The following is a 16,679-nucleotide window of genomic DNA, read 5'->3' on the forward strand; positions in this document are numbered from 1 at the left end:
TTCACGGGCCTGCTGGACTGCCCAGAGTTGGTCGGCGAGCTTGGAGCGGCGAGGTGGGAAGCCGCTCTCACTCAGACTCACTCATGAAATATATTTCACCCGTAGGGCTCACTCGGACTTAGGCTCACCAAAATTTTCGTCAACCTGACTCACTCGGACTCAGACTCACTGAAGTTTTTCTCAGCCGGACTCACTCACCAAAATATTACTCACTTGGACTCACTCAGACTCAGACTAACGGCTACATTTCACTCTGAGTGAGTCTGAGTGAGTCGACTCACGAGTCCGTTAGCGTATAATCTTTTTCGACCATGGTGTCAATGCTCTTTAAGACCAGTATCTCGAATAATTGGTGCTCTATTTGGTGCCTTTTGACCTCGTACCTTCAAATATGAGTTCCATTCGCGTTACCTTACTTGGACGACGTCGCGGTATTTTCCTCGTGCTGGCCAGAACACTTGGCGCAGTTGAGATCAGTACTGACACGAAGCGGGCTTAACGGCGCCCAAGTAGAGATACTCTACCTCGGGCATCGCCGTCCCTCTGGAATGAAAGTGGCAGCTATCCGAGACTTTCTCCAGCCCCGAACGAAAACCGACATTCGGGCATTTCTTGGAATAGCTGGCTACTATCGTAGGTACATCCCTAGGCATTCCGACATTGCCAGCGCTCTTACAGACGCGTTGCGCAAAACCGAGCCCGAAATGGTCGACTGGTATGAGGAGAAAGAAAAGGCGTGTTTTAAAAGCGGCCCTGTCGAGGCAACCCTTGCTTAGTTCACCGGACTACTCCAAGCCTTTTATAGTCCGATAGTTCCATTCGCACGAGGAGAATGCGGTGTGACAGCCAGAAGGAGCTCGGGCCAATGCTAACCGCATGATCATAGGCGTGTGCAGGGTTCCCCTTCAGGGTGGCGCCCCCCTTACCTATTAAGTCGATGTAACGGGCAGACTTTGCGACCCCCCCCCCCCTCTTAGTTGACTAAGGGGGTCGGCCGCCCCGCTGCACCCCCACCTTGTGCGCACGCCTACGCGAAAGATCACACCACAGCCGGGCTAGAAACGCGACGGGAAACGCGGCACTTGCGTCGTCTCTCCCCTTCAGCCTAGCCGTGATTTCTCAAGGTTCGAGCGGGGAACGCGGTGCGACAGCCAGGCGAGCATCGCAGAGCTATTTTAAATGCGAATGCATTTCTTAGTCGGGGATTGTCATTCGTCCCTGGCCGGCGTGCGCACAGATCTCTCCGCGCGCGCTCCTCCTCGCCCCTAGCAACAGCTGCGCCGCGCCTAGCAACCGGAGCAGGTGGTGAGCGGCGGAGGGTAAGGGAGCGGAGGAGCGCGCGGGCGTGTGATGGCGCTCACATCGCGGAGCAGCGGAGGGTAAGGGAGACGAGGAGTGTACCCGGTGAGGGCGCTCGCATCGCGAAGCTCGCTCGGCGGAGAGAGAGCTCGGGCGTTCCTCCTCCTCTCCACGCTCGGACCTATATATATCATGCAGGGAGCGCGCGCTTTGGTGTCTTGATAGCGATGGAAGTCGGTGAAGTCGAATCTCTTGCGGCAACGATACCACTTGGACGAAGTGTAACACAATGCAACTCGAGCATTACGCCTCTACGTGCAGACTCTTGTCTCTCTTCATTAATTAATCGCACACTCATCGGGTGCACCCAAATGCATTCGCATTTCCTCACGATCCCCTTCGGGGAGGTGCGGGGGATTTTTTAACACGAAAGTGTTTTATATCCACCAAGACTTTCATGGCGTATTTGCGTGACGGAAATACGCCAGCAAAATGTACACGATCAGATGGCAAGGAAAAGGAAGAACCAGAAGTTCTGTATACGATTTCACGGTCGGCGACGACGGACACTCTAATCAGTGCGCGCACCTCTCCCCTCTCACGGTGCTCCGGCCACCCCCGGTCTCGTTGTGGGTGGTTTTAAAAAGCCACGAGTGGAAGCTGCTGTATACCGCTCCAAGAAAAGAGCAACGAAGACCGTGTAACCGCATTTACATTGATGGCGGAGCGTCAACACTCTAGCGCACATGTAAACAGGGGTTATGGGCCAGGCAGGAGTGGATCTCCAGGGGTAAGTATAGACACGTTTACATGCATGCGACAGAAGCGCATCGGATCGCATCTAGCGCGTCACATTCATGTAAACAGCGATAATGCGCTAGGAAAGCGCATCGCACGAATGCGCCAGACAGTGGTGGCCTTGCGCGGCCCGGTCGACTCACAGGTCGTAAATCATGAGGAAGCAAACGGCGGACCCCCGTCGTTCCAGTTTTGAGCGCCCCCGACACCGCATGGCAGTTGCCAGGGGGAGTAGACGAGCTCTCTTCGAGGTAGGTAGTGCGCTGCATGCGTCGTCGCATTGCGGTTGTGATCTTTATTTTTATAGGTAAGGTGACCGTCGCATAACGTGGCTTGTTGTCGCTCGTTTCCCTCAAACAGCGCGTTTCCCTCGGCGCGTCAACTCGTCCCCCGGCAAAAAAGTCACAGTTTCGCCGCAACGGCGAAGCAATGATTGCGATAGCAATAAATTGGAATGTAACGCGAAGAACGGAAAGCAGCTCGTAATTGATAGCGCGTCGCTCGAGCTCAAATGACGCACTAAAAGAACGCACACGGGACGAGCGCGAACTGATGCGTCACAGCTCGACACTTGAAGCGCACTGCTAAACATTTTATGTTTTCGTTTCGTGCGTGTTGCTTTAAAGCAAGACGCACGAAACGAACGAACAGATACATACAGGACAAGCGCTAATTGTCACAGTTGTTAATTATTTCTGTTTGAACAGCGCGCCCCTTTCGCGAACGCGGCCGCTGCAGCGAGCGAAGTGACCTTCGTTCCCCCCGCTCCACCCCACCGGCCGCCCCTTCTTTCCTGGAGATAAGCGCGCGAAGGCGACCACGCCCTGTAGGGCGAAGAGCAATGGTGTTCCCAGGAGCGGGGCGACGATCTTTAAAGCGCGCCACGCGCGCACGTCGCGCCATCTATGTGGTGACTAAGAAAGCATGCTGAAGTAAATGGTGTATATAAATAGCTTGCCGTTAGCAGGCTGGAAGACGGCACTGTTCGTGGCCTAACCGTCTAGGCTGTTTCACATGCCGCGATTGCAGCGAAGAAAATCGCTCTGTTCGCTCTATTTGCTCTGTTCGCAACCGCCGCTAATGGCCGTTTCCTTTCACATGGACTGCAAATGGTCTGCGACTTTCGCTGTGCGAACGGCGTGGCGCGCATAGTTGTGTGCTACCCACAGAGTTTCATACAATAACCTAGAGAGGAAACTGGCGCTGCGATCGTTCAACCACCATGGGAATGATGGGAAGTACAGGCTTCGGATTGGATTCTGTTAGCTAGCGAACTGTCTACGGATCTTTTTCTACAGTTTCAGTTTCGTTCTTTGCGAGGCGTGGGCAGTGGGGTGCGTTGCAAAGCACTTAAACAGTGCCTTTGTTGTTCAAAGAGGCTGAAGACCGCTAGGTTTCTTGGTTTGCTGGCACGTCGCAGCTTTACAGGTTGTATTTAACAGTTTTAGTAAAGCGTCGTGCACTCACCGCTGCGCATAGATCCCATGCCAGTGCAGGAAATTGCATAGAGTTCACGTTTTGTCGCATGCGCTACTTGTCAAAACTTTCAAATCGGCTGCAAAACGACGGACGCACGGTCACGCTCCTCTGACTTCCAACAAAACGAGAGATGCGTTGGGGACAGACCACTAGGAAAGACGCACGTGGCATCGCAGCAGATGATTCAAGTGTTTCTTACTCAATATGCTACTGTTATTTCTATAAATAGATAATGCGTACTTTCGAGGGAAAGACAAGCGCGTTTGTTTTAAGTGTTGTAAAGAAAATAATTCAATGTATTGTGATGCCCAATCTGGAACACAGTTGCAGAGCAATGCATACCCTGGTGGTGGAATTTGTCCAGGTTTCAGTTCCATCGCATGGTCAGGCAAACATTTTGCAATAAGTTTTACGTACAAAAGAATGAAGCAAGTTTTATATGGAAATAACTTCGTATCACTTGGTTTTACACTCGGCAAACAAGCGTCGCAAATCTCAAGAACTTAATCCATCCGAAGCAAATCCGAAGCCTGTACTTCCCATCATTCCCATCGTGGCTGAAGCGCTGCTCAAGGAGCCCGCGTAGACACTTGCGCCAGATTCCCCTCTAGGTGTTATTGTAAGAAACTCTATGCTTGCTGCCGTTGTTCGTGGCAGACACGGCATAATTTTCGAATGTAATGTAACAATCTGTGCGTTATGATATTCTTAACCTTTCATCACCGGTAGCGAAGAGCACGCGTTTTTTGCCATTTAAAAACACTTTCCAATCTAAATTCACTTGAGAATACGCAGCAACGGCCATAACCAAAACAAACTCGTTGGCGCAATTTCGACGGCTCGGCCGAGTCGGCACAATTTCGACGGGTCTCGACTGAAAAATCGATCCTCCGCTGCGAACAGAGCGAAAAATTTCCAACATGTTGGTCGCTTGCCGCTGACCGCTGCGGCGAGAGCGATCGGCCGTTTTTTTCGGTGCGAGCGAATTCGCAGCCTGAAAATCGCTCTGTTTTGTGTCATGCATGCGAAACGATATATATATATATATATATATATATATATATATATATATATATATATATATATATATATATATATATATACGGTGCATGGCGGCGGCGACGGGGACGGCACAAATCAACCGAGACTGTCCATATAATTGCTATCGCAATAAAAAGCTTTTGTGTGTGTGTTTTCAATGGCGTCATTGTAGACGTTGCACGAAGCAGTTGCCGTGTCAGCTTCGGTTTGACGTCATCGTTTCTGAATTATTTAGAATTGTTGACGCGTCTCTAAGCAAATTGAGCTTACAGGACTGTCAGTATCGTTTGAAGACGGCAATATTTTAAAGATCCCACGCATTGTGAGAATCGATTTCATGCGAAGCAGTCAGCTTGCCTATGCCGTGGGCTTCGAGCCAAACCTTACGAGATGGCTCGACGTAAAGTCCCTAGATTTTTCGCTTTTACTTAAGTACCGACAACTGCCTCCTTTCACGGCCCTCTCTCACGCGCAGCTGGCGTCCGACGCCATTTTCTTCCTAACTTGGAAGATTTACAAAGCCATGTGCGTCTAAGTACATTAGCCACGCACCTTTCAGCGGACAATATGCTACCGCGACGCGCCTTTCTCCTCCCGTCAACCCCCTGTCATTAGTGAATGGGGGACGCGTTTCACCAGGTGCTGGAAAAGAGTTAGGAAGAACATGGCTGCCGAAAACGAGCGTTAGCCAATAAGATTCGTCGCCGGCGCTTCAATGGTTGTCGGTACTTAAGAAAGAACAGGGAAAAATCTAGGGACTTTAGCTCGACGTGTTGGCGTAAATTGAGTAGCGGAGGGCGCACCGAGGGCGCACTTGCACTATCATGATCCGGCGCTTACGTTGGACGCCAGCTTTATCTAAAGAAGGGACGGTGCCATGATAATAAGTAGCGGTCGCTTCCTCCTGGGCCATATGTTACATTGTTATGAAAGCGGATAGCCTACACATCAACTACAATAAACGTTGTGCCGACATGGTGCTTGTATAGGGTCCTTAGCCATAGCAGTTACAACCAATGGCGTGACTCTGCAGTAGAATACTAGTCAGAGCACTCTTCCAAAGAGTGTGCGAGTGTAGTTTGCATAACCGGCGGCGCAACAGCCGGGATCGGACCAGAAGGTCGACTACATCGTCCGCGAATCGTTCCGCTTTGCACGTTTTAACTATAACGGACACAGTTGCGAACACTTGCAGGAATCGGCAAGGAGACGGCCAAGGAACTGGCTCGGAGGAAGGCCCGCGTTATCTTGGCTTGCCGAAACTTGCAGCGTGCCCACCAGGCGGCTCAAGACATCTTCGCCGAGACGGGCGAGATGGTGGCTGTCAAGCAGCTCGACCTGTGTTCTTTCGAGTCGGTGCGGACGTTCGCTGAAGACGTCCTCAGGACGGAGAGTCGGCTCGACGTGCTCATCAACAACGCTGGCAACATACCCGGCAAGTGGCAGCAGCAGCGAATCGTTCTTTCCGCTCATAACGACGTGGCCTTGTTTGCGCAGACAAGCTGCTTCTCACCGAAGACGGCTACGAGGTGGGCCTGCAGAGCAACTACCTGGGTCATTTCCTGCTCACCATTCTGCTCACAGGTTCGCCTTTGGCTCATGTTACCGTGTGCTAACTTTTGACAGGGCAGCAGAGCTAGCAGGTATCGTTTGGCAAGTAGAAATATACTTACTTTGTGATGGGACAAAAGAGGAGCGGGCACGCACTCTCTGTGCTTTTTTTAGCATACCGATTCTATTCAGGTATCGTTCACAGGGACAATCTTAAAAAAAAATTGAGTGAAGGCACCCCTTTGACAGGCTTACTGCGTTTCGCCAACGTTTTCTCCTTCAGAAGAATGAAAAGAAGTAAGACTTGCCAGGGTTAGTAGCCTGTCGCGAACAACGTTATACTGGGGGACAACTTTCTGTGGCAATGCAGTCAATGCTACAGAGCCGAACCACGCCGTTTCGTCAGTGTCGCTGCGCAGCTGGAAGTAGTTCTGCAAAAAAAGTGTTTTGTGCATAACCTAATTATTTAAAAATGTGCAGTTATAATTTTAACTGCGAACTGATAATGCCAGAAAGTCATTAGTGATATTATGAGAAATAGCGTTATATTTTACATTTTTGGGGTTTTTTAGTTGCCGCGTTCCCCACTGGCGTCGCATTGGCTCTCCTCCTTCACCATCACCCAAGAGACATCGCCTCCTCTAGAAACATGCCTGCGGCGTCGCTGGCTATCCGATTGTAGCCGTCCTTCCTTGAGTTGTGGGCGCTTGTCGAGAGATGGGCCACGTTCTCCCCTATTGTTTCCAATGGGGCTGGCGTGGTGTGACATCGAGGGGGGTAACGTGCGCATGCGCAAATGTGTGTTGCAAGCGGCCACCGCAAGGATCGCCAGCTACCGCCATCATTAGAAACGGTGAAGGAGCGAAAGGGTAGGGCAGGAGGTTTTTGGCTCACGCGGCAGGCATCTTTCTAGAGGAGGCGTTGCCAGAGAACATCCTTAAAAAAATGGCCTCCGCGTCGCCAGTGCCTTCTTCCTCCGGTTGCTTGCCAATTCGATCGCCGCATAGGATATTCAAGAAACTTGAGTACCAAAAGCTGTCGAAACAAACCAAGCAAGTGGTCGGCAACATGTACGCCCAAGTGAGACTGACGCAACCGGGATTCTCCGTCGCTTCCGTGTTTCGTTCGGTTAGCCAACTTACCGGCACGAGCGAGCGTACTGTCGCACGGCTCAAGGCGGATGTTTTAAAGGGTACCGTGAAGTCTCCGAAGCGTAAAAGGCTTCGTTTCGCGGCTCAATCACCAGAAAAAGTTACTGGAAAGACAAGAGTGCAGCGGTACGATAGTTTTATCCTGTCTGCTCTTCGCCGGAAAGTATACATCAGTACCACATTCGCAACGAGGCGCCAACGGCAGAAAAGATCCTCAGCGAGGTAATCAGCGACGCCGACGTGGGGCTACTGAAGCAGCTGAGTGTCAGAACGATGCTCAGGCTACCGAATGACATTGGATTTGCATTTCGGAAGCGAAAACGTAACTGTGCACTGCTGGATAGGACGACATCATCGTGTGGCGGCGGAAATATCTACGGACCATTCGAGAAATGCGAAAGGAGAAACGGTACGTACAGTTGCTGCTTCGATTTGTTGGACAGAGGTATAAATGTCAACGATGTCAATTAGAACACAAATGCCGCATGTAAAAATTCAGAGTTGAAAGAGTATAGAAGAGGAAATAGCGATGGAAGTTCTCGTACCGCTAAATATTTAATTTTTAATTCACCCGTCCTCATACATGTTCCCGTTAATCTTGATTTGTATTTTTTATGGTTTGCTTCTGCCTCTGCGGCTATTATTTGTATTTTGCCTGTTATTCTGGTTAAACAAGCGAAGGCACAAGTACGTATGGACGTGTTCTAATGAGGTATGGAAGCTCTGAGTGAAGGTATTTTGTTATTCATGTGAACCTTCCGCGAACATTTTTTTTATTTTTGTGTTTTCCAGTACCAGCCAAATATCTACCTGCTCGGTAGAATGATATTAGATGCACATCATAAATGTCTTCTGTCGCAATTGACCCTTCTCGTTAAAAACAGAAACCTGGTACATTTTTCCCTTGCTTTCGCAGGGCTATATACTACCTTGACGAGACTTGGGTGAATGCTGGGCACACCAAGGAAAAGGTGTGGGAGGACGCCACTGTGTCGTCACGTGAGGACGCCTTCCGCCACGGTCTCACTACTGGGCTTCGCGCACTGAGCGGCAAAGGTGGTCGGCTCATTGTCCTCCATGGTGGAAGCGAAAACAGCTTCGCGGATGTCGTTTTCCGGGCGGAAAAGAGTGTTACTACCACAGTGAAATGGATGGCTCACGCTTTGAGAGATGGTTCAAAGAACTTTTGCCAGACATTGATCCACGGAGCGTAATTGTCATGGACAATGCTCCATACCACAGTGTTCAGCTCGAAATGTTGCCCTCGACGTCGTCGCGCAAGGCCGAGATTCAATCTTGGTTGACTAAACAAAAACATCCCGTGGTTTAATGACCAGTTGAAGCCCGAGCTCATTCAGCTGGTTAACCAAAACAAGCATTGTTTTTCTGGGTACCGTATTGATGCCCTGGCCAAGGTTGCTGGTCATGACATTGTTCGGCTTCCTCGTTACCATGGTGAATTCGACCCTATTGAAATGGTATGGAGCCAGGTCAAGGGGTATATTGCAGCCAACAACAGGTCGTTCAGTCTTGCTGGAGTAGAAAAGCTTCTGGACGAAGCCATTGCCCTTGTGATTCCAGAAAACTGGGCGCGCGACTGCGCTCATGTGGTGCGTCTTGAAGAGGAGGCCTGGGAACAGGATGGTACAATCGAAAGCACGCTCGACAGCGTGATAATTACTCTGGGATCTTACTCCAGCAGCTGCAGTGACAGTAGTGTCAGTGAATTGAGTGGTATAGAGGAACTCTGGTGAACCCGGTGTGCGCTGGCTGATGTGATGCTGAATGTGAGATGCTATGTATTCCTTTTTGATGCCCAACAGCTTGGAAGTATGCTCTGTCATTCTAAAAAACAGGGCGTGCAAACAAGGACACGGGAAGGAAGTCAAGACGCCACAAACGCCGACTAACAAGTGAGGATGTGCACTATCCGCTTACGTGATTCTGGTTGCATGCAGCTCCAAGCAATCATTTAGTATGTTTGTTGCCAGCCTATGAATTAGTCTTTTGATTGTCAGTTTTGGGTGGCACTTGTATTTCATACATAAAATGGCAGCTGAGGAGAGCAAACAGTGCTGAGTGGTGCATCACATATCTTGTTTCACCCGAAAGAACTGGTAGCAAAATTTTGATTACAACCCAAGAGACTGTAAACAGCTTTTTTAAATAGCTGTTACGGGTGGATGAACTGACAAGACTGGAGGAATTATAGCTCAAGAGCTGCGAGATGAAAGTGACTTCCAGAAATGCATTTTCTCATCATTTGTAACTGTTTCACTCATCTGGCAAAAAATACCACCATCAGTTACACTACGTACGTGGATAATAATTAGTATCCAGGTGCTCATGTTTTTTTTGTCTCTTCGATTGCACATGTTAATTGCTCAAGTAAATGGGCACGTTGAGCACAAATGCTTTTTCAAGCGTGATTTTACAGGGCCAAATGACGAGGTCTTAAGAGAATACGCGCAGTAATGTGCGCGTCTTCATGAAGTTTTTACTGTACATTGTAGTCAGGTACTTCGTATAAGTGCTCACGGAGTCATAAATGTTTCTTTGAAAATACACGGCTGTCTGGCTTTGATAGATTAAGTTGGCTTGAAAGAAGGGGACACAGTATTAAATGTTTATTCCTGCGACTGGTGTGCGTGTGTGTTCTTTAGTACTTGAGCGACTTTTAGATTTGAGCCAGCTCATTATGCGGGAAATCTATAACAAAACACCTTGTTTTAGCTCCTGCAATTTTTCACGTAGCACAATTTATTCCCCCTGACAAATACTCGCCGTGTCCAGATTTAAAACTGTCTGCACCAGGCCGTGGTAGCCCTGTGTGTTCAAGGAGTTTCCTTGCTGGTTCAGGAATAGTGTGTGTGAATACCGGCCACAGCCACGAAAATCGAAATTGTAACGTGAAGGGAAGAGGGATAGTGTAATCACCAGGCTAAGTATGGCTCAGAATGTTGGCGTTGGACAAAGTTAGCTAATGAAATGTGCTTTACGATGTCAGGAACCAATTATTGCTGGCGAACTGGTAGGTGACCATTTATTTTTGAACTTTAGAACCAGCGCTCATTGTGTAGATGTTCAGAAAACATGACATTTTACAGACATGCAGGGGTTTACACGCCTTCCTGTTCTAATTAAGTAACCCAACAAGTGCAACATACGATTGCTATCCTGAGGTGTACATAACCGGCGCCATGCAGTATCGTGAGAAATGACCACATGCCCGAACGCTTTTAATGAAGGAGACGGAAACGGGCAGCGGTTGGGATTCTGCAGCGGCGCGAGGACGCCGCTATACGCTTGCTGAGCCGCGGAGTGTGTGGGCAGTGGGCAACCGATGCCTTTTGATGCCGGCGTAACTCAACGCGATCCAAATTGAATTTCACTTCGTGCCGCAGGATATGCGAGCTGCTCTTCGGTATACCGCGCCAGCGCTATGTAAGCACGCTACACGCGTCAATTCTCAGCTCTAGATGAGTTCACATATCAGTGCATGCCTTAAAAACTGCAGCGCTGAAAATATTCACGTCATTTCTGGACGACACAGAATGGAATTGCTTAAAATGTACTGATGGGCTAGTTGGTGAGCCATGATTTTCGAATAGGCAGCGCACAAAAGGGCAACGAACACGTACACAAAAAAGACGAAAACACAAGCGCTGTACTGCAACTGGTGATTTATTGTCGAAAGACCCGGCTTATGTATGCGAACACGCGCATGCGCTCGCTCTGACAGCAGCGGATACGACGAAGACCGAAAAAACCCGAGGAAACCGCACAAATAAACGCACAACAACAAAAAACCAACAGAAAAAACAAAAGCAAAAAACAAAACAAGAAACACGTGGTTCTAATAAAAAATTTGCCACACAGTATGTGGTTACATACCAAGGTATCGGAGCGCTTTTTCAGAGAACGCAACCGAGGGGCAACTGATACACTTATCTTTTCATTTGTCAATTTCTATGGCCTCGATTACCTCTCTGGTTTCCTTCTTGCGTTCCTTGCGCACAATCTCCGTACCTGTTAAAGTGGGAGCACAGCCACAATCCCCACAATGGAAGGCCAAATGCCCAGAATCCTTCGCTGCAAAGTGGCGCTTGTGTTCCGTTAGCCGTGTGTTTATTGCCAGATCATGCTTCCTTGGCACCCTCCAGAAATCCTGCCCGCACAAAGGTGATGCCAGCTTCACTAACCAGGTGAGCCGCCTTAGGCGCTCTGGGTATCCGACGAACCTCTTGGTTTCGGTCGCAGAAGGCTTGCAAAAAAAGAAAACAAGTGCTGCCGCAAGCAGGAACCACCGGCATACGGTGGTGATACCTTATGTGCACACCATTTCGCACAATCTGCGAAAGATAGGCCGGAAAGCCGGTGTCGACGTTGTGTTCTCGGCACCAGTGCGATTGTCGGGCCTGTGCAAAAAGGTGAATGGCGCTAAGACGCATACGCAATCGTGTGAAATCAAGCACCGCAACCCCTACGTCGCATGCACAGAAGAGGTGATCTACAAGATCTCTCTGACCTGTAACAAGGTTTACATTGGTCAGACGGGCAGGTGCATAAACACACGGCTAACGGAACACAAGCGCCACTTTGCAGCAAAAGATTCTGGGCATTTGGCCTTCCATTGTAGGGATACTTACATTACACGTCTGAAGATTTTTCTGTAGTAACGAATCGGTAGAAACAATGTCTCCACAAACAAGTAAATAACAACGTTTCTCGCCGCAAATCCCACCAAGGGCGCTTGCTTCGTGACTGTGAGTGGTACGTCGTGAGCGCGGTGAAATTGAATGCGAGACATCGTAGTCACATCATGATATAACCTTTAGTTCTTCGTGCGTGTGTGCATAGTCTGTGTGATTATGCTCATAGATGAATCGTGCCGTTCGCTGGCGTTGCGCCGTGAGCACTGCTCCTCGGCAAGAACAAACGCGGTGGGCGGACCCGATCTTCGCCGCGGGCGTCTGTCAATCAAATTGATTGATGTGCGAACTCGCGCACAAACTCGTTGATTCTGAAAAGGCCCCAGTTCAACTCGTGACTGTGATAGTGCCGGTGTGCCTGTCAAGTGTTTCATGCGGTGGACGCTACTCAACAGCTTCTTTGCGTATAAAATACATTGGTCAGCTTGCACTACTTGTGCAAGGCTGAGGCCATTGGAGGAACTTGTGGTCACCTAGCTTCTTCCAGCTTATTGCGTGGCTCGTCTACTCAGTATAATTGGTCTGCTTCGGAGTAATGACCGTGTCAGTTCGGTCTCAATATTGGTACTATTGATTAGCTAGGCCTTAATTATCATGGCAGTGAATAGTTTTGCATGAATTGGTAATATTTATATAACCTGACAATAATTGCTCATATTCCATTACTAAGGTACTAATTAGCACGAATGTACTTAACATAATGCTAATTAGCGTGTTCCTAATTACCGCGTACTTGGTGAGGGAGTTCCTAATTAGCTTGGTTTGAATTAGCGTGCTCCTAATTAGCGTCGTGTTGATTGGCATGGTCCTAAGTAGTTGGATCTTAACTAACATGATAATGAATAGTCCAGTTTTGATTGTTAATGTTTTAATTACCACGACATTAATTACTCCGGTTTACTTCGCAAGGTCTTGAGTAATACAGAGGTAATTAGTATAATTCTAATTAGCACTAACCTAATTAATACAATCTCGGTGAGTAAGGTTTTGATTATTTTGGTTTTAATTGCACCCTCTTAATTAGCGTCGTGTTAGCATGATGTTAGTTTGTTCTTAGTTTTACACGGCTTCATTAGCATGGTCTTGGTAAGACGTGGCCTAATTAGCTCGGCCTTAGCATTATTTGGCTTAATCAGCTTCGTCATAGCATGTCCTGACTTAGCTAAGTATACCGTCCAGCCAGTTAGCTAATCAGCCGGGCGCACCTGCTCGGGAAGCGAGCAGGCGATTAATAAGAGGACGAAGAGGGCGCGCGCCGGCCGAGCAACCCGCCAAAATTTGCAGGCCGACCATGGTGATTATACACGTGACCTCGGCGATTAGCTCCAGCCGCGGTGTTGTCAGGCGTTCGGTCGGAACTAATCTCAGAGGCCACAGTGCTGATTATTCTACAGGATACTTAGTGCAGACGTTAAAAGCTTGAAAATGGATTCAAACAGCCCGCGCACACATAAAAAATATAGTTAGTACAACTTTCTGCCACTTTTCTTGCATGGGTGCACTTCTGCACTCAATGGAACGACAAGCAAATGAAAGACGGTGCCTCTAGTTTGAAGACACCACCCAACCTTCTCAACCGCCCTTGACGTGACGCCGCGTTCCATCGTATCAATGGAAGGGAGCGCGCGCTGAGGGATGGATTTCACCTTCGCGTACTGTTAGCTCGTTCAAAAGGGGGTGTCGCCAGAGCTCGGAAAGATCCCGAGTTTCGCCAAACTCGGCCCATCCTGCATAGCACCCCTGGCCACAAGTTCGCCCGCATAAATAGTTTCGTCACGCCGACTGCTACCGTAAAAACCGAAATATAGGTAGAATTGTTTTTTCAAAAAAAAAAAATAAATAAAAAACGCGATGAAAAGTCGACCCTCGTCTTATATACCGGTCATTGGCAGAAAAAAATGTGGAAGTCTCGCAACAATGGGCAGCTGAAATCAGAAGCCTGCATTGCCATCGTGAGCATCAGCAGCGGCGGCATGGAGGAAGGAAAAATAAGGAGAGGCCCTGACGTCACATTCGTGAAGCCTCCACATCGCCTCCTAGCGAAGGAGCCTCGAAACATTTCGCGATTTCCGTCGTGTCGTTTGCAAGCGCATGCGCGATTCGAGCCTTTTTTTTTTATTTTTCGCCGTGCAAGCGGCGCAGTCGATTCACGCATGCTGCACCTTGTGTCTGTTCTTTAGGAAAGCTACGCAATGCCCAGCTGTTGCGTATGGTTGCGTATACCAGGTGCAAATCGCGTGCACTGCGGAAAGTACCGGGTGTCACTTTACATGTGTACGTACACGTCCGCTTCATTGCTGATCACTAATGCATGGTATTTGTATGCGAAGCTCTCGGATGTGCGCTCTGTTGCTTCTTACTCATTGTGTCAGCTCAGAGCACACGCGATCTTTTGTTTTTGGCGTCTGACGCGCCGCACATAACATGCGCCGAAGGCATCGTACGTTTTTACAGGTTGTGTCGTTCAACGAAACGGCAATAAACTTATGTTGTTGTTATCGTACTACGTGATGTATGTATTGTGCGGTGTGCGCTTGCTGCGTGCTTGTTGTTGTGTGCGTACTGGAATTGCAAACTTTAAGTGCACGATCGCGTATACAATGCAGCGGTGTCCTCTTTTCGACGTGAAGTTACGTCAACTATTGGTTGGCGTTGCGCCGAATAGCTACTACGCTCACTCCATATACACGAACAAAGAACCGCTAATCCGGCAACAGATCGGGAAATCGGGCTGTGAGAAAGGGAAGGCCTAACGCCCAGCAGAACGCGTAAGTCACTGCTAGGTGAGGTCGAATACGATGATGCAGGGGCTGAACGTTTTTGATCACGGCACTTACCGGTACTTTCTGTACTGTTGCACAGAAACGCTCCACGAAGAATTTCAGCACGCAGCGCTCGGGCCTGCCATGCACGAACAGCCTGGTAAACGTCTGCCTGCAACATTTTACTGCGTGCAAACCGCACAATACGCGCTAAGTTTACGCCGGGACTACAAATCTGCGCAGAAGCTAACCACCGCGGAGAGCACGCCGCGGGGCGTCTGCTGTTTTGTTTGCCCCATACCGGTTTGTTTGCCCCATAAATCTGACGTCACTTCCGCCACACTTTTCGCAATACATTGAAATACGATAGGGCCTCTCCTTAGTATTCCTTCCTCCATGAGCGGCGGGCTGGCGGCACCGTTGGGCAACGCCATTTTGCTTTTTCTTCTGTCAAGTGTCGCTGCTTCGGTTATCCGCTGTTTTTATTTTTGTTTCCTTCAGAAATGAGTGGTAGCCAACGGCAGTTTACGATAGGCTTTAAGAAAAAAGTTATCGAGTATGCCGAAGCGCACGGCAACCTGTCGGCACAACGGGAATTCGGCGCATCGGAGAAAAGCGTCCGATACTGGAGGAGCCAAAAGCAGCGCATCACATCCTGCAGCAACCAAAGAAAAAATTGGCCGCGTATCAGCGTGCTTCGCTGCAAATGTCATCTAAAGACGATAAAAGAGGCGCTGCGTTAGGGAGCCTACACGCTGCGTGAGATATGGACGCCATCTGGCAATGCGTCGGGAAACATGAGTGCTGTGTTGCGGACTGGTAGTCCCGGCGCAGCAGCAGGCGAAGACCGGCGTTGACCGACGTGACCGGCGGGGACGCCAGCCAGCCCGAACACGCAGTTTGGCGCGAAGCGCTGAAGCAGAAGAAACGTCCGCACTCAGCGAGTACTCTCCACACACTCTTTTTATTTCCACGTCACCTGGTAAAACAGGAATGCCAGAGCGGCGCCCCATGGCATTCGTACAGTGCAATACAGAACCGAAACCGAAACACAACAATGAGCTCGTGCAGAGGGCACGCAGGAAGGCAAGTTTCAGCGCAGTCGCATTTTCAGCGCAGCTTAAGAAACTAGGGTCTTTAGAATTACGTATGTATGCATTTTCTATTAAGGGAACACACCACCTGATACTTACCTAGTGATGTTACGCCTCAGATATGCGTAATGTTTGCTTTTTGATCGACAATATACACAAGTATGAGCCTAGTCATCCGTTCAAGATGGCTGGCCTTTGGGCAAGTGGTTCAACTTTGGCCGAGTGGCTGAATCGAGTGACGTGCCGACAAACAGGAAGACTGACAGAAAGACAGACGAAAATTTCTCCGTTTAAGTATCGCAAGAAAGACTATCGTCAGGCTAGTGAAAGAAACCCACGTGACCGGTATGGCAAATTGAGGCGCCATCTGTTGACTGGGATCAGAGTTAAAATCTGCGTTCCGTCTCTTTTCTCCGAACTCTCTTCAACCCCCTCTCTGGCGGGATCAACTCCCTTTCCTGCGGGAGGCGCGCTTTCCGCCGCCTTGCTGGCGCCGCCGACTTTGAAATCCGTTAGAAAGTTTCGTGTATTCGCGATGTCCGTAGACTGTCGCGCCGCACCGCGGCGCAGGTCGGCAACGACTCTTGGAGGATAGGCAGACGACGACGCGTGTTTTGGCTGCTCTAGTCAAATGCCTCGCGCCTTTGTACTCTTCTTATGCACGTCATGGCCAAGAAGCACAACAGCAATAGGATGTGCTGCGTGCCCCAGTGCACAAATCGAGCTACCCCTAAGAATATAAGCCTCCATTCGTTCCCGCAAGATCCGCGTAGAGGCCCATACGTGCTAGCG

At 49.3% G+C, this 16,679-nt stretch overlaps 1 protein-coding gene across 1 annotated transcript in view; it reads left to right on the top strand.

The window, feature by feature from the left end:
* The window catches only part of LOC119386307 (retinol dehydrogenase 12), a 282,881-nt gene that overhangs the window by 126,530 nt on the left and 139,672 nt on the right, over positions 1-16,679 (top strand). Inside the window, exons 2-3 of the mRNA XM_049414301.1 lie at positions 5,813-6,052; positions 6,115-6,201. Coding sequence (XP_049270258.1) covers positions 5,813-6,052; positions 6,115-6,201 — 327 coding nt within the window. The remainder of the gene's footprint in view (positions 1-5,812; positions 6,053-6,114; positions 6,202-16,679) is intronic.

Source organism: Rhipicephalus sanguineus, chromosome 3, assembly GCF_013339695.2.
Source record: "Rhipicephalus sanguineus isolate Rsan-2018 chromosome 3, BIME_Rsan_1.4, whole genome shotgun sequence".
NCBI classification, from domain to species: Eukaryota; Metazoa; Arthropoda; class Arachnida; order Ixodida; family Ixodidae; genus Rhipicephalus; species Rhipicephalus sanguineus.